The 19,023-nt window shown below is 40.0% G+C and overlaps 1 protein-coding gene across 1 annotated transcript in view; it reads right to left on the bottom strand.

Moving 5' to 3' along the window:
* oca2 (oculocutaneous albinism II) overlaps positions 1–4,273 on the bottom strand; it is a 48,668-nt gene extending 44,395 nt beyond the window's left edge. Inside the window, exon 1 of the mRNA XM_034081903.1 lies at positions 4,053–4,273. Coding sequence (XP_033937794.1) covers positions 4,053–4,273 — 221 coding nt within the window. The remainder of the gene's footprint in view (positions 1–4,052) is intronic.
* Between the last annotated feature and the right edge of the window lie 14,750 nt (positions 4,274–19,023).

The following is a 19,023-nucleotide window of genomic DNA, read 5'->3' as shown; positions in this document are numbered from 1 at the left end:
TCTTTGACAACTATAAGCAGATTTACAATGTGTCTACAAATGTTTTCTCCGCTCTTCTTCCTCTGATCCTGTGACTTTGAATGCAGATTTGCACGGTCACAGTCTACAGAGGGGCCTTTAAAGAATACTCAGCTCAGAGAGCAAATTAAAGCTGGAATTAGAGATGGATCACACAGCAGCGTTTTTAGGGCACCAGCAAGGAACAGTCAGTGTGAATAATTATGTCTCACAATGGAAAATAGGTCGTATTTTACAGGAGATATTTTTCATTTGAATGGCCTGTTCACCTAATGTTGGTTTTAAAGTTGCTGTGAGAGGTGGTTTCTTTATACACAATGCATAAATCAGCCATGTGTCTAAACATTTCTGGCCACTTGGGGGCGCCAGAAACAAGGCATTAACATATTATCCGTTTTTTAGTTGATTAGCACCCAGCAGAACAACATGAAACAGGCCCTTCTGCTTTTTGGTGTATTCCTTTTCCTCTAGTGTGTTGTATAGGTGTGTATGCATATAAATGGTCTGCTAAGTCGTAAATCCCTGTGTTCCCTCCAGAGGAAGTTTCTCTTCGCTGCCTGAATTGCCTCCATTGGACTCATTTTTTTACTTCTTGAACATATTGACATCACTACGGAACACTCACGCTCCTATTGGCTAGCGCTCCGACACATTGTACGCATGGCCGTACCCACCATTGATGTCACCTACTTCCGGACCTCGGTAATTTTTTCGAGGTGTATATAATAAAACTTGTTAAATAACTGCGCATAATTATCAGGGTTCTTCCATTTACTGGCGGCAATGCACAACTAAGCAGCCTACATTAAAGCAAACAGAAGAAGACAACATCCATTTATCAACTAACAGCCTCAGTCCGGACTTGTACCCATGGATGTATATTAAGGGAAGTTGAAATAAATACTTTATTTTCGTGTTGTGTAAATAAGGATGTAATGCTTTTGAAAGGCAAAGAAACATTTAAAAAAGATATATATGTATATATGCTGAGCCCAGAGTGACTTTTGTGTGCACAAACTACAGGTGAACAGCAAACACCAGTGTGATTTTGGTGTGAGTACGACCACCCTGGACAAAGTTATAGTGGGGGTGCCAAATCCTGCAGCACCAACCTGGTCTGCCAACCTAGTCTGCCACATGTGGAAGCCCCTTTTTAGTTTCTCACCTGCTGAGCCCAGCGTAAAATGCTTTTGTGTGCACAAAAAAAATTGGGGGGGGCTGCCCCCGAGCTGTTGTTTTGGACCTCGGTATTTACAAAATCCTGGGTACGGGCCTGATTGTACGTGATAAGGGGCTCGACATCTCTAAGCGGTTGACCAATCACAACAGAGCCGGCCAGCTAACCAATCAGAGCAGACTGAGCTCTGGTTTCAGACAGAGGGTGAAAAGAGGTGCTGCAGCACAGGCAGTATGAGAAAAATAAAGGGCTTTCTGAACATTAAAGCATGGAGACATGTCCCAGTAGATATGCTAACTGTGCCCTGCAACATCATATATCCTTGAATCATGTTTTTTTATCTTCACAAACTAAACTTTGTCCAGATATAAAACTAGTTTTCACTGCAAAAAGGTTATCACACTGTTAATCCGTCCCACCACAGGGCAATCCATGTGTCAGCTGTAGTACACTCTCCATCACATGCAACTTTGACTTAGTTCAAGCTAAAAAATTCCTCAGTTTAATCCCAATAAAGTCACAGCCACGGGCTTCAGATTAGCACCCCCCTGAGTGACTGAGATACACACCCACAGACTCACACACGCACGCACGCACACACACACACACCCCCCCACACACACACACACACACACACACACACACACTTTAGTCTGAGTGTGTGTGAATGATCACTTTACGAGAAAAGGCCAACTTTTTGCACGTGTACATCCCATGGAAACAGGTCTTCCAACTCATATGACCAAATAGGTCGATTGTTCAAGCGCTTAGTATTATTCAAACCATAACGGTGCACAGTTTATAGAAAAGGACTTGTAGTTTTTAAAGATATTACTGATTTTCTTTGAATCAAAGAATGTAAATACTGAGTTGAGAGAATAGTCAGGGGATTTGGGTGATGGCAGACATATCTATGGAATCAGAATTTCAATAGCTTACCATTAAATTACGGATATACCTTTCTGTCTATGATATTTTACAAATCAGATATTAATGTGTAGAACTACAATATGTGAAATAATATAGCAATATCCAGTAAAATGATGTGAAAACATGAATAAAACTACACATCTTCAGATGTTATACATACATAAGTGTCCTACACTAATAATACAAAGTTATTATGGCATTGTATGCTGTGTGTTATTTGTAACATCTTCAGAAACTACCTTTCCAACTCGTCATGCAGTTGACTGTTAAGGCCATGACACACCAAGCAGTCACCAGAGAACTCTCTGACGCCGACTGTTGCGTCGGCGTGTTCTCCTGCGTCTTGGCCATGTGTCACTTCAGCCGAGCACGTACGAACTGCACATGCGTGAGCGGCAATAACTCTCCTTACCAGCAGGCGGCGGTAGTGTGTATTCGTCATTCAAAAGAGGCAACAACCGGAAGACAGAGAAGAAGAACAGACTGCGTGATCTAAACAAACAACAAATAGCGTGTGCGTTCCATTTTCACTCTCGTCCATCGAAAACATGTTTCGTGCGGTACTGGAGCTATCAGCCATTGGAGTGTTGCTTGTGGAAGACATTCTCAAGCAACCGTTTTGCTTCTCATGCACTGATTCGCTAGCTGAACAGCCAATCAGAGTGATTTATTTGTCCGACTGCCTGTGGCCGACGCACGGCCGATTCAACATGTTGAATCGGCCGTGCGCCATGAAAGGCCAAATAAGGCGTGTCACGGCCGACGGTGCGGGACACACCAAATTGAGTTTGGGCGACAGGGCACTCTTCGTCGTCCGGCTAACGAAAACGGCCGATTTCGCCCTGGTGTGTCAGGGCCTTTAGCTTCAAATCGAGAGACTGAAACGGGATTTTTCTTTACCGTTCTGTTTTAATTTCACAATAAAGTTAATAGTAATATTATGTTTGATATTATTATGTTTTATTAACTAGACCACTGGGTCATGTTGTTAAGACCATATTTGCTGTTGGTTTGGTGTTACAAATATCAAAACAATATATGTGTGGATAACAAAAATAAATCCGTCATAAACTAAACTGGTAACTTATACTTATGTATCATTTATTGTGTTAACACTGTAAACTTGCCAGTTTTTTAACCCGCACCGCCTAGTGGTTAAAACACGTTATTGAATTGTTTTGTTGAAAAAATTAAAATATTAAGGTCCCATGTCATGGCCATTTCTACTGATCATAATTCCATTGTTGAGGTCTACTAGAATAGATTTACATTCTTCAATTTACCAAACTCACGTTGGTTTCTCATACATCTCTGTATAGTCTGTGTATTCACTCTCTGTCCTAAACGGCTTATTGGAGCTCCGGAGTATCGCGGCTGAGAAAATATATGGGTGAGTGTGTGTGTGAGGAGTTCCACGGATTGGTGGGGTATTAACTAACGTATTTTATATTGTAGAATGAAACAAACCTTATTTCAGGATAACAGGTAAATATATGCATTGTTTTTCCCTTATGTAATATCTGCACTCTCCGAAATCTCTTTTTTGGTTTTCATCTAGATTTATTACTTTGGCTTTTATCTTGTCTTTGACTCAGCCGACAGACATTGACCTCAACACAGTTAAACCTCCAGAGTAGTTTTCCCTCCAAAAAACCTTGCGAATAATCAAATTCAAAGTCAACTTTATTGGCTCTATAGCGCCCCCTCACCTACAAGTCTGAAACTCGGTTGACATGACATGACATGTTGTCATGATGGGACGCACAAAAAATCAGCACGAGGCATATCGTAAACCCAACAGGAAGTTGGACATCTTTTTTTGAATCTTCAACTTTTGCCCTTTTCAGTGCCCGCGCCAAAACCATATACTCATTCAATCAGGCTCCAATTAATGAGATCTCGTCCTCTCAATGCTCAGGTGTCTTACCCGTTGTCCTGTCGCACCGGGACGAAGCCCTCAGTGTGGATCACACACTGTCCGTTGGGCAGGACCGCAGACTGCTGCAGCTTCTGGGTGTCCCTCCTCTCCGAGATGCCCTGAAGGAGGCGCAGCTCCCCAAAGTTTCCGGCCAGGGCCTCAGGCGAGCCCGGGTGGCCTTGGGCGGAGGTCATCTCCATCTCCGGGTTGTTTTTGTTCTCCAAGTACATGATGAGGCTAGCAGCAGAGGAGGAAGAATTCAGATTGATTATCTCAAAATAGGTCAAATGAAATGTCACCTGGGGGCAGCAGAAACAAACATAATGTCGTAATATCACTTTTGAACTGTAAGGCTAACATCCGGCAGATATTGAGCAACGTCAGCATTCATTTATAAACATGTTTCTGAAATATAATTAAATTCTCTGTCTTTTCTCTATTTGGTCTCCGTCAACCAGCTATTGTCTTTTAGCTTGATGCGGCTAACATTTTAGCAAAGTGTGCTTATACCCATCCAGCAGATATTGAGCAACATTAGCATTCATTTAAAATCATGTTTTTAAACACCCGGTTAATATAAGTCTAAAATTCTGTCTCTTTTAGCTCTGTTTTTGGTCTCCGCCAACAGACTCCTGAGAGAAGTATCTGTCTCTCTTTAAAGCTACTACTAGCTTTGTCTTTCTCCCATTGCTAGGTAGGTAACTTAGGTAGTTAGCAGTAGGTAGCTATTTTCGCTCGTAACATCTCCCTGTAGCTGCTAACGCTGAGAGTAGTGCACTAAAACAGTTCAGTTACCTTCTGGAAAACCAAAACAATTAACTGAAATAAACCCATCACTGTCATGTTATCTCCTTTTAGCTGTTTTCCTAAAAGTTGCTTATCAACACATCCAGTAGATACAACGCTATATTAACATATATTTATATGTTTATTCTTTCTCTTTCAGCTTTAGTTACAGGCTGGAAAACCAAAAAAAGAAACCGAATATCACACCTCTGTCATATTATTTCCTATCGGCTTGTAAACAGTTTACAAATCAAGCAGATATGGAGCAACATCGATTTAAAATCATGTTTCTGACCATCAATTGTAGCTTGGTTATGGTCTCCACCAACTTCTGAGGGAAATACAATTATATTAATCTTTCTAGCGCTAATATGTAATGCTAGCTGTCAACTTTGTCCATCTGCAACTTGGTGCTGGGTAGTGAAAGTTCTGAGTTTGAGTTGTTCCCCCTGCAGCTGCTGATGCTGACAGTATTGAACCATCAGTGGACAATCCAAAAGATCTACTGACACGAAGGCAACACTGACATATTATCAACTACTAGCTTGATACGGCTCACGTTTTAGCAAACTGTTTACAAATCACACACTTGTTAGCAACCGCCGTTTTTAAATTCACCAGTGGGGTATTTACTGAGGTATTTTATAGCGTAGAATGAAATGTGTTAACCACAAACCTTATTTCAGGATAACAAACAAAAACACATTCAGAAAATGGTAAACGGACTGTACTTATATAGAACTTTATCCAGTCTTTACGACCCCTCAAAGCGCTTTACATACTACAAGTTATTCACCCTTTCACACCTCATTCATACAGAGCAGTGCCACTTGCTCTAGGAAGCTAACATTCATACACACTCACACACTGTTGGCCATCAAGAGCAGTGTTTCTCAAACTTTTTCATACCAAGGACCACTTAACCAATAAAAAAACACTCGCGGCCCACCTAACTCCACAAATATCCAAAAACACATCGTTTTTTACAAATCACCTGAAAATGGTACAAACAAGTGGCAACATGTGTGATGAAGGTGTTTATCTTGGCTATATCATGCAATCGAAAGTGAAACTTAAGCTCGCTCCATTGTGGAGATATTCTTGCGAGAGTGCGGAAAACTTAAATGTATTTATTTATTTAAAATGTGAAATGTTACCAATATACTCACGGACCACTAGGGGGCGCTCACGGACCACCAGTGGTCCGCGGACCACACTTTGAGAAGCACTGATCAAGAGCAACTCAGGGTTCAGTATCTCACGCAAGGATACATCGACATGTTGACTACACGGGCTGGGATCAAACCAACAACCTTCTGGTTTAAAGACGACCGCACTCCCTCACAGCTACAGCCAAAAACAACAACATGATTCCCTTACTGTTGTGACTCGACAGATATGTTGGGTTTAGTTATGTTTTTATTTTGAAAGTAATCTTTCCTGTCATTTCAGATCCCACAGTTCCTGCCTTTGTGTGTTTCCCGCCCGTGAGATTGCTTGGCCCTGCCCTGATTGTTTTCACCTGTGCCCATCCCCCTCACCTATATATAGCCCTGGTGTTTCTTTGTTCCTTTGTCAGTTCGTTATGTTTCATGTCGTGAGCACCTAGGCCTTTTGACTCCTGATACCTACCTTGTGATTTAGACCCTTTGTCAAGTGAGTTTTTGTGTTGCTGTACAACTTTGTTTTGACTTTTTATCTACTTTCTATTTTTTGTGAAAGTACGATTTAGTTTGTGATTAAAGAACATTCTATTTTTGGACATCTGTCTCCGAATCCTGCTTTTGGGTCCTGCGTCCTGTATCTCGGTTCATAACACTTACTCACCGTAGATACTAGCTACTCTATGTCAAAAGTATTGGTATCAATATCAACTATTATCGCCCTATGATCGTTTATATTGAATCAAAATGATAATCGCTCACATTTTTCAGTTGTAAATTAAACAGAGTCAGTTATAAATGACTGTACAAACAACCCACTGATGATGTGAAATCTATGGTTTGATAGCAGCTTTGAACTTCCTCATCAACAGTAATGCATTGCAGCATCACATCAGAGCTTAACCCAGCAGCAGCACAACTCACTTTCCTCACATCACTAACTTTCCTCTCCTCGGGCAAAGGGAACAAGGATCTGCTTCACAAAGAGCGTACTGTTGTCTGCCTGATTTGCCGCACACGTAAAGCAGCACACCTGATTCCACGCTTTGTGATGTAACTTCAGTCACGCTCCTCTGACCCAGAGGCAGGCCATCATGCGTTATAACAGGGACTGATTCAGTGTATCCAGAGGGCACAGCGGGGGGTCAGAGGTCAGCTACAGAAGACATGTGGGCCGACACAAAGGCTGCATCAACTCAGAGGATTATCGCTCACATGAAAAGCAACAGGAACTCACGCGTGACGTTCGTGCCCTGTGAGATCACTCCTCATGAGGAGTGAGACTAAAGTCTGAGAGGAGGCCCAACACTGATCCCTCAAACTATTTACAGTGTTTAATGTTCACCAAGAAATATAAGTAACAACCCCTATCACATTTCACATGATGACTTAATCCCTTGGTATATTATACATAGTTATTAAAGTAGCTTTAAAATGTATTATGATTTTAATTAAATGCCTTACTTTTATTAATTAATTGTTTTTTTATTTATTTTTTTGTAAGAATGGCTATAAGGAACCAAATTAGTTTTCAGTAAAAAAATATATTAAAAAAATATTATAAACGAGATATTTTATTATAAATATTATATATAAAGTATATTAATTGGATATATTTTGTAAATAATTATTATTCATTAATAATTGCTACATTTAAATCAATTTACTTGTTTTTATAATTAACATACAATGAGAACCTCTTCATAAGTAATTCACAATTTATTTGCATCTCATGATTTATTATGAGGCTTTAAAGTTGCATAATTGATCGTAACCTCTAACCTCTAACATATAATAAATATATTCATTCTTATTAAATGTTTAATGTTGTTTATTTTTTACATTTATGTGACAGACATAGTCAACATTTATTTTATTGTATTTTAATTGTATTCTTATTGTATTTATTTGACTTTATTTTTATTTTTATTTTTTTATATCCCTCTTTTTAATTTAATTTTAATTTAGCTTGTTTTAATTTGTTTTTTCTGTATTTATTTCATTTTATTTTACTTAATTTTATTTGTATTTTACATTCTATCTTGTAATTTTACAAAAAAAATGTATTAGTTGATATTACTACACTTAAATAAATTTCCCGCTAATTATTAATGACTGACACAAACAACCTCCGAAGTAATTGAACGACATGAAATGAACCGATCCTTTCTTTCTGCACAGGCAGTACGTCAGGCTGGTGTTGGACCCTCACTAAGGCTCCTATCCAATGCTTATGATGACGGTCACAGAGAGAAGAGATGCTTTCTGTGTTCTCCTGCCTGTGGGCGAATCGAGACGACGAACACAAACTGTTTGCTTTATTTCTCCACCCTTCGTTCACAGCAGTAATTAATTCACGACGGTCATCAACAAAAGTAATGGCTGCGACGAAAGGATTTAACACCACCGTTTGTCTTTCAATTTTCAACTTGTCTGAAAACATACCATCCATTCATGCACCGTTGGTGAAAGGGATGTGTGTACGTATTACACTGCACAGGAGTATTAGGACGTAATGATTTAACCCCCTTTAACAAAGCCCACTAGTGTAGTACATTGGTGTAAATCCATCATGCAGAGAACGTCAAAGGACTGAAAGAAACTGCATTTATTCTGTGATCCATTCCTCTTTCTAGATACTATGGGCTCAGCACAGTCTCGTAATACACACATGCGCACAGAAGGATTCACACTTGTATTTCATGATCCGCAAAAGGATTCAAACTTGTATTTCCGGATCCACACTTGTGTTTTTCAATGCACACACAAATGTATTCCGTTTCATATACATGTAAATAAAATCCAAATACAGAAAAAAGTTTTAAATGTGTATTTTTGATCCACACTTATTGTTTTCCGTTTAAAACCTCTGCACCTGCAAACACAAACCGCTTCATGACGGTCAGCCGATTCTTACTTGTAATTATTTCTATCTATAGCCAATCAGATGTCTCCTCAATTCTAAGCCAATCACATATTCATGTTCCAATCTGTTCTGAGCCCATAAGATACCGTCAACTTTTGCATATTTATCTGTATATTTTTGCACATTTTTGCTCAATGCTACCTCTGAAAAACCTTCACAGCACTTCCACTTTGAGTAATTCCTTGTATTTGTCTTAATTATTTATGTATCGTTGGTCATAATTTGTTCTTCTAATTTTAAAATTGGTTATTTTTAATATTTTTCACATTCAATATTTTTTTTTTATATTTTACATTTATTAAATAAAATGTTATATATTTATACAATTATTTTCTCTTATTTTACAGCTGTATTCCTCTTACAGTGTTTGTGCACATTTGTGGAAAATTCCCTTCATGTTCTTTCCGATAACCCTGATTCTGATTTAAATGAAATGTATGAAAGTGAGATGGACCGAAATGAAAGTAATGAGACTTACTGTTAGAGATGAAGCTGTTTTAAAAGATGTTGATGATGATGATGATGATGATGATGATGATGATGATGATGATGATAATAATAAGGTTTTTGCAAGATGGACCTCCAACAGAAAACCCTTCACGCTGATTATCCGGAGGAAGTGCTACAGATATTGGGATGTTAGCTGTGACGATGAGGAGGAGATGTGAAGCTTCCTCTCCTGCTGCTGCGTGCAGAAGGAGGAGATGATGCTGAACAGCGAGGGTGAGGAGGAGAGGAGGAGAAAGGGGAGTGGCACTAAAAATCTCCCCCATTCAATCACTCTCTCCACCTTTTTACAACCACACTCCCCACGCTGATTAGCCCCTCCCCCTCCCCCTCTCACATGCACTACAAATCCTGCAGAGAAAAGAACGACAGATCCTTGAATCAAACAAAGTTTCAGTCTAAAAATCAATAAATAGTATTTATTTACTACTTTGTTTTATTTATATTGTCCATACATACATACATGTACTTTGTTCAAAATACAAAACAAAGAAAATGCCCATAGGCCTTAGATTGCCTTAGAAAAAGAAAACAATGAAAAATAAAGAAAGCAAATAAAAAAACATTTCAATTTGTATATATAATAATCATATAAAGGGTAAATATAATACACAGTAATAACATTAAAATGATCAAATACATTAAGATTTAAAATACAATTATAAGAAAATCGCCTAAAAAAAACTTCAATTAAAGGGCCCATGTCATGCTTTTCTGGTTATCACCCGTCCCCTTGTGCTATGAAGGTTGTTCTGCATGTAAACGGTCTGCAGAGTCACAAACCCTCAAAGTACACCCTGTAGCGAGTAAAACTCTAACACAGAGAAGACCTGTCTGTGCTGCCCCAGAACGCCTCGTTGGACATTTCTCTTTTTCCATTGTTTGCTTCCTGAGTACAGTGACGTGCAGTGGCGGTTCTAGACCAGTTTGACTGGGGGGGCCACTGGGGGGCCAGTTATTTTCTGAGGGGGGCACATTAAATGCAGGACGAAAAAGAGAACGAGACAGTATGAAGTAATTGCGCATAAGAAAACAATGCAATACAGTTATTGGTATTTGTTTCAGTGCACTTATTTATTTCAGATAGATCTTATAGTTATTACTGTTAGCTTCAGCTTAAGTTATAGTACAATGTTTGCACTAACACCATATTTATATAAAAATAAAGGCAATGAACAGTTACATCTCTACTTTACATAAGGGTGTCTGCACAATCTCACATTACAGCAACAAAATCCTGCGGCTTTTGGCAAACCGAGTACCAGAAAATATACATTTAAAAAAAAAAAAGTTCATTGTTAGGGGGGCCATGGGGGGGTCAGAGGTCAGTGTTAGGGGGGCACTGGCCCCCCTGGCCCCCCTAGAACCGCCCCTGGTGACGTGCCCATACCCAAATGGACCCATTGGGCCAAATAGACCAATCCCTGGAGCCGTTACGTTAAGTTCGTGGACTAGGGAGGGGGGGGCAGGAGCTCCAACAAGCCGTTTAGGACAGAGAGTGAATACACATACTATACAGAGATGCTGTGAGAAACCAATGTGAGTTTGGAAAATTGCACAATTTAAATCTATTCTAGTAGTCCTCAACAATGGAATTATGATCAGTAGAAATGGCCATGACATGGGACGTTTAAATAATCATACTTTTAAAAAACATTAAAAGATTTTGAGTTAGATTCAAGCTGATTGGTAACATGGCGTTTTCACCTGGTGATATTTATGCTTATTTATTTTGTAACTATCAGGAACTACCAGCTTTTGGGGTGATTTTGACATTGATGTGAGTTTTTCTGCGAGCTGTCACATGCTCCAAGCCCACCCTGCTGTAACAGGGTGGGACAACTCCACAGATTGAAAGTCAGAAAGTTCAGACAGGTCAGCAGGGGTCGAGGGAAACCGTAACCCCCCCCCCCCCCCAATGAAGGATATCATCGATGAAAGAGAATTATTTAATTTTTTACAAATAATAAATAATTCTCTTTCATTGATGATATCCTTCATTCTTCTACAGAAAGTGGAGCTCATTTGTTTTCATTTCAAACCCTTTTAGTGGTGCAGTAATGTTGTTGTTTTTTAGATACACCAGTGGGGTATTTACTGGCGTATTTTACGTTATCGAACAAAACATCAAATCTCCTCAGCTGTGTTAACCACACCATTGACTTCCATACGAGAGAACAGGAAGTGCTAATCTAACTCATGTCAGGTTTTAGGACTCATTCCTGCACCACTCTGTTAAAGATGTTTCCTCTTCTTGTGCATACATAGCTTTAAAAAAACGAATTGATGAAAATATTAGCAGTCCAAATTTAAGTTCAAAGTGCTCAGACTGCTAAGCCAGATTTAGGGTTTGAGGGAAAAGCCAAAAAAAAGGTCAGACGGTCAGAGGGAATTCTGAAAAAATGAATCCCTGTTTGTCCGAAGAACACTTTGGTCTGCAGATAGTTTAAATGCAAAAGTGTGTTAAATTGATGCATATGTTTCTAAGTGGGCAAAAGAAAAAACGTCATGCTGATGAATGGAGGTAAATGGGGGTTGCGTTTAAGAACAGAAAAACGATATGAAAACATCTGTTTACAAACTCTCACACAACTCGTGCAGCATAGTCTCATTTATTACATGTATCTCTCACTATCTATTTAAAGAGGCCCTATTCTGCTTTTGTTCTATAGGTTTGTGTGCATGCAAAGGTCTACAAGGCTTAAATACCTGTGTTCCCTCCAGAGGGAGTTTCTCTCCCACTAACAGCTAACCAATCAGAGCAGACTGGGCTCTGGTTTCAGACAGAGGGTGAAAAGAGGTGCTCAGGCAGTATGAGAAAAATAAAGAGCTTTTTGAACATTAAAGCATGGAGACATGTCACAGTAGAGATACTAAATACAAATATGAACCTGAACATTTGCTGAAATTGCCCTCTTAAAAGTGTCTAAGTCTGACATTTACAAATATTATGCAACAGCAGCTACATTGGATATAAGGACACAAAGTTTCAGATTGAAGGAATATGGAACAAAAATAGCTTTTGAATCACAAATTCCCGCGAAAGTAGACAACTGGGATTTGGTATAAAGGGGGGGAGGGGCTCTAAAACAAACTTAGGGTGTGTATCTGTAATTTATCCTGTTAAAACATTTGCCTTTGAGTCAACACAACTGAGCAGATTAGGATTTAGACATGAGTAAAATCAAGTGAACCAGACTAATGTAACCAAAGTAATTACAACCCTCCAACCCCTCCGTACAAAAATGATCCAGTCCACTGAACAAAATCCCAAAATATACATCCATTCACTTCCCCGAAAACTGCTCTCTGATCCCACTGTGTTTCCAGGACTCTTCATTCTCAAAAATTAAGAAACAATGTTGTCCATTGAGCAGGGGAGGAGTCACCTGGTCTGCAGGGAGATAAACCAGGAGGATGTCCGGGGGGGGGGGGGGGAGGGTGCGCACTGTGTGATCACATGTAGCGCCGGGGGGGCAGTGACGCAGGCATCATCTCAATCTGAGGTGCATTCACTGACCTGAGGGTTCTTAAGATTCTTGGTCAAAGTTGGAGACACAGGACCATCGGGCCTCTTTGTGTAACTCCCACATGAAAGTCACATGCTGCTGCCGCCTCTCTCTCTCACTTTCTGTCTTTCTGCTTGCCGAGCTGAGCAGCATCCTAACTCATTTCCAGGTTTTTCTCAAGTCGTGTGTGAATTTTCCTTTCTTTTGCACGAATAGCTTAAAAACGAAATGATGATGATGAGCAGTCCAAATGTAAGCTCCAGGTGTTGAAGGGGAGCTGCGTGTCTGTCAGTCAGCTTGCTAAACCAGATTAACGCAGCGTCCACACGGCGGCGTGCGTTGAAGCTTGCCAGCGGGCGTGTCTGAAGCTCGACCAACAACCAATCACATGAATCTCCCGCCCCGGACACACAAGCACGCGGTTTGATTGGCCAGAGCTTGTACTGGCAAATTATTTGATCGGCTGACGCTTCCGTCGAAGCTTCAAAAGTTGAACATTGCTCAATTTACATTCTAACCGATTTCCGGGTTTTAGGACTCAGTCAAAAAGGTTATTAATTGCCCGTCAGCAGAATTAAGAAAAAACGACTTGCTTGATTTTCATGAAACTTGCTGGAAGTGAAAAACAATACATCCAAATTAGGGTCCAAGTAAGGCCTATGCATTTTGGTTATGGCTGTGTAAGACTTCCGTTGAAAGTGTCACTCGTTTCTTATTAGCTTTTAACTGCCTGCTATCAACGATGGGCATTATGTCCAAAAGGATAAGCATGATTTCTGATAAGCATTCAAAACACAGAACAGCTGGTGAAGCTGATGGCAAGGTCATTATTTCAGCAGATTGGACACGTTAAAATGTTGACCTGACGGTGCTCGAAGAAAAGTCCAAGTTATTTCAATTCATCCTGAGGGGAAAATTAAGTTTTGTATAACGTGTAATGCCAATCAATTAAATATTTGCTACGACATGTCACAAGGAAAAGTCAAGGATCACCAACATTGTGGCGGCTCAATACCCAGTTACATTTGAGTCGCCGAGAGGCTAAACTTGGCTTTAAACTGTGACGCGTTTTCGAAAAGAAAGTCCATGTTGAAGCAATATAGTTGTAAGGATATTTAATAAACAAAATCAAAACATAGTAACTATGGACAAAACGGTCAACAGAAAAAATGACAGCACAAGCACACCCTCTGTCATGTGCACTCGACATCAAACAGTTGACTTATAAACCAAACCACACCCATGTGACAATTACCGGAAGTACTCAACAAGCAAATAAAGGTGACGTAAATAATAATGATAATACAAATAATGAACTTGAGCTAAGTAGTGTTATGGCACCTACAAACAACTGTATGACTTGTTATCATCAGAGAATTATGAATCTGTTGGTGAAGAACTTCAATACAACCATATGTTTTGTAGGCCAATCTTTACAACCCATGAATTCCCATCTCTCCCTCCTTCAATGCACTATTGTAACAGTGAAGCCAACTTTTGCCTTTAGGATATTATCGCTCCAAACAGACACTTTCCTGGAAGCATTGAGTCTCTCTATAAGACACACTCATATTTATCACATGCCCTTGCACGCAGAGCACGCCCACTTTAAGGCAGTGGTGGAGCTCAGGGGAAACACAAATACAGAAATCTCTCGTGTCAGAGGTTCTCACAGTCTTCAGGGCCTGCCCTCAGACTAAGCTTGATCAAAGGCGCCAACTCACCCCCCTTAACTTAGTTTACTCGCTTAGTGTGGCTGAATGCCTATAGGATCATGAATATGATATTTGATCCCTAAGACGCTCTAGAGTTAAGCCTAGGAAATGTAATATGGTTTATAAGTTTGAAATAACTTCACACCACACCAAATATATAAAAACTCAGTCTTAAAGGTGGGGTAGGTAAGTTTGAGAAACCGGCTCGAGATCGCTAGAATTTGAAAATACACAACCGGAGAAAATCTGCCACTTCCTCACAGAGCCCCTCCTCCAACACACACATGACCAATGAGGGCACGAGATAAGTTTGTGCCCAGATGGAAGGCTGACAGGCAGGTAGGCCATCCAATTACTTTAGCCGGGCCGGCTCAGATGATTGGTCGTGCTTTTTACAGTATTACGGCTTCCACGGATGACATTTTTTTATGGATTTGTTGTCAAAGCACTTCAGATATTCATTGCTATCGGGATGTTAAGAGCATTCCATGGAATATAACAAAAAGTGTATCTCGAGCCGGTTTCTCAAACTTACCTACCCCACCTTTAAGGTATTTACAAGTTTCTTTTTGTTCTGATAGTGGGAAAACTGTAAAATTCCACAACATGAGGGCATCCCATGATGAAGATTCAGGCTCTTGATGAAGCCTTGGTTGCAATAATTGTTGAGCCTACATGTAAATAGTCCAGAGGCCATCAAAGGAAACATTGGAAAAAACACACTGGATGCTGCACTAGGTCAGAAACCAGAGGAGACTGTGAGGTCCACCGTAGACGGACCACTTTTGGACAAAATGTCCTCTCCATTAAAGGCAGCTCATTGTGGAATAGCCTCCCAACTGAGACACGGGACTGTCCCTCTCTCAATAGTTTTAAACGTCAACTCAAAGAATGGTTGAGAAACAAACATCTGTGCAATCACCGCTAAATGCACTTTAACACAGGGGTATTTCCTCTTGCACTTCATGTAGCTCTTGTATCATCTCTTGCACTTCATATGTCGTTGCTGCTACATTGTACTGCCATGTGGTGAATGCGTGTATGCTGCTCATGCTCTTTCTGCATATCATGTATTTATTTTTGCTGTGTATATAAATATCATGTTCTTAAACGTTGTATGCGAGGGACTACGGCTGGAAATTAGCTCAAAGCTAAAAATCCGGCCTATTTACATTTGAAGCATTATTTTTTAAAAGTAATAATAATAATAATACATTTTAATTTTAGGCGCCTTTCATGACACCCAAGGCACCGTACAATTTGTTAAAAAAAAAAGAAAGAAGACGCTAATTCTTTCACACACACTTACGGGTATTGGGCCGAGTGCGACACCGTACTTCCGGTATCCGCCATTTCACGCGAGGTGCAAGCAGAATATCATAGTCTATTGCCTTAATCAATATCTAGTCAACTCTAAAATACCACATATATGCATTGGCATGATAATATTATTGTGACAAGTGGGGTATTCACCTGGTGTTTCCAGAAATTAGACGTAGATGCAGCCAAAATCGACGAAGGCCACTGTCGTTTTTCCATACATCTGCATCTGTCTGTAAGGGCAGTCCGACAACCCACACAGCTCTAGTTCACGCTGGTAACGACCTAAAGCACACCCCTCAAGTCCAGAGATGTAATCCGAAGACATGCAGCGATTTCTTCGGTCGTTAATTCAGAAAAAAAACCTAGTGCGCTCTGCGTGGCTACGTTAGCTAGCTGTTTATATTAGCACCTCCAGGATATTAGCACCTCCAGGAAAATGGCGTATTTATATATATATATATATATATATATATATATATATGGCGCGCGTTGCATTGTGGGTAGCTCGTGACGTCACTGTGTGTGAAAGAATAGGCAACAAAACATGATAAAAACACAAACAGGAAATCATGGAGGAGACAGTCAAGTGGACACAAATGAAAACAACTTAAAGTGTTCATCAATGTGCATTGTCCCGGTTCAAATAAACGATTAAATGAAATAAATGAAATGTTGAATGAAATGTTGTTGATGGTAGCGTTGCCCGAATAGTCCGGAAGCCATTGATGGAAATGTTGTTGTCAGATATATCCTGGTGCATCAATGTTTCTGTAAAGCACATTAAAGTACATTCTATACTTTGTATGATTATTGGTTGACGTGGTTAGCTTGTCCATTCGATTAGCCTGGTCTAAAGAAAGCGGCCATGTGCAACAGTATCGTGGATGCACAACATCAACAAACAAAATCTCTCTACAAGAAAGGTTAGAGAGGGCCAGAAAATAACAAATAAGGTTTGATCAAAAAGGGAAGCTAATAGTTTAAAATAGTACAAATCTAGAGGGAGAAACTGCAACAGCGTGCATGTTTACTAGACTATATTTACTGTCCACCATATTATTTGAGTGAATCTACTGTGTGCTAATATTGTCCACCAATATAGTGCTTGAATTGATGTCCAAGCCATGCACCAGCACACAAATCCACATTGCAATCAGTTGTGAAATATAAAAATCCACAAAACGACTGTATCTCAAATCCTACTGTACACACATTAACTTGGTTTAAACACTAAAGTCATATTGTTCCACTTGCGTTCACTGAGCCTCCTCTGCAACAGTTTGGATCTCCGAGTCACACTTTAAAAACCTCGATGTCATGAATGAACCAAAACTGTTATAACCTTAGCAAATGATTCATGCATTCATAGCAAGCTGAATATAGAAAGACACTATAAAATACAACAGTAGGAATATGCCAAATGCACAAGAAGGCATAACATTTCTCTCCTGTGCTGATTAGTTTATCCAACAACCAAAATACCACATAACTTGAGTATAAATGGAGACTTATCCCCGACCTCCAGACTATTTGAATCACCTGACTCGCAGCAGCTTAGTGCAAAAAAAAGCACTAAATCCACAAAGAATGCTAATGATTTTTAAGCCAAATCAAGCCTTCATAAAACAAGACAGGTTTTTTCTGCATGCGCACACACACACACGCGCGCACACACAGTTTTGCTACACGAGGAATGTGAAGTGATGCCTGTGCACATGTGGGGGGGGGGGGGGTAACCTTACTGTGAACGTGAAGGAGGCTCGGCCCTTATGATGCTGAGAGAGGGAATTATGGGAGATTTCCTTTAATCCCATAGAGCTCCAGGGTTAACATCAACACCAGCATCCAGCGGGCTAAATATTGAAAGAAGAAATCAAAATCCGATTTAATTTGCGTGAAAGCTGAGCAGAGGTGAGAGAAATACTCGGATCGTGCACTTCAGTAAAAGTAGAAGTACCAGAGAGTAGGAATACTCTGTTGCAGGTAAAAGTCCGGCATTCAGAAGTAAAAATACAAAAGTATTATATACTTAAAGTACCAACAAAGTACCCATTATGCAGATTAGTCGATTTCAGAATATATATGTTTTGATTATAGTTATTGATGCTTTAAAGGTCACCTATTATGCAAAATCCACCTTTTCATGTCTCTTCTACATCAACATGTGTCCCCTCTTCTTCATGTCTCTTCTACATCAACATGTGTCCCCTCTTCTTCATGTCTCTTCTACATCAACATGTGTCCCCTCTTCTTCATGTCTCTTCTACATCAACATGTGTCCCCTCTTCTTCATGTCTCTTCTACATCAACATGTGTCCCCTCTTCTTCATGTCTCTTCTACATCAACATGTGTCCCCTCTTCTTCATGTCTCCTCTACATCAACATGTGTCCCCTCTTCTTCATGTCTCTTCTACATCAACATGTGTCCCCTCTTCTTCATGTCTCTTCTACATCAACATGTGTCCCCTCTTCTTCATGTCTCTTCTACATCAACATGTGTCCCCTCTTCTCCATGTCTCTTCTACATCAACATGTGTCCCCTCTTCTCCATGTCTCTTCTACATCAACATGTGTCCCCTCTTCTTCATGTCTCTTCTTCATGTCTCTTCTACATCAACATGTGTCCCCTCTTCTTCATATCTCTTCTACATCAACATGTGTCCCCTCTTCTTCATGTCTCTTCTCCATCAACATGTGTCCCCTCTTCTTCATGTCTCTTCTACATCAACATGTGTCCCCTCTTCTTCATGTCTCTTCTACATCAACATGTGTCCCCTCTTCTCCATGTCTCTTCTCCATCAACATGTGTCCCCTCTTCTTCATGTCTCTTCTACATCAACATGTGTCCCCTCTTCTTCATGTCTCTTCTACATCAACATGTGTCCCCTCTTCTTCATGTCTCTTTTACATCAACATGTCCCCCCTCTTCCTCATGTCTCTTCTACATCAACATGTGTCCCCTCTTCTTCATGTCTCTTCTACATCAACGTGTGTCCCCTCTTCTTCATGTCTCTTCTACATCAACATGTGTCCCCTCTTCTTCATGTCTC

Source organism: Pseudochaenichthys georgianus, chromosome 4 (assembly GCF_902827115.2).
Source record: "Pseudochaenichthys georgianus chromosome 4, fPseGeo1.2, whole genome shotgun sequence".
Taxonomy (NCBI): domain Eukaryota; kingdom Metazoa; phylum Chordata; class Actinopteri; order Perciformes; family Channichthyidae; genus Pseudochaenichthys; species Pseudochaenichthys georgianus.
Note: the sequence above shows the minus strand (reverse complement) of the source record. Positions and strands in the feature narration are given on the sequence as shown.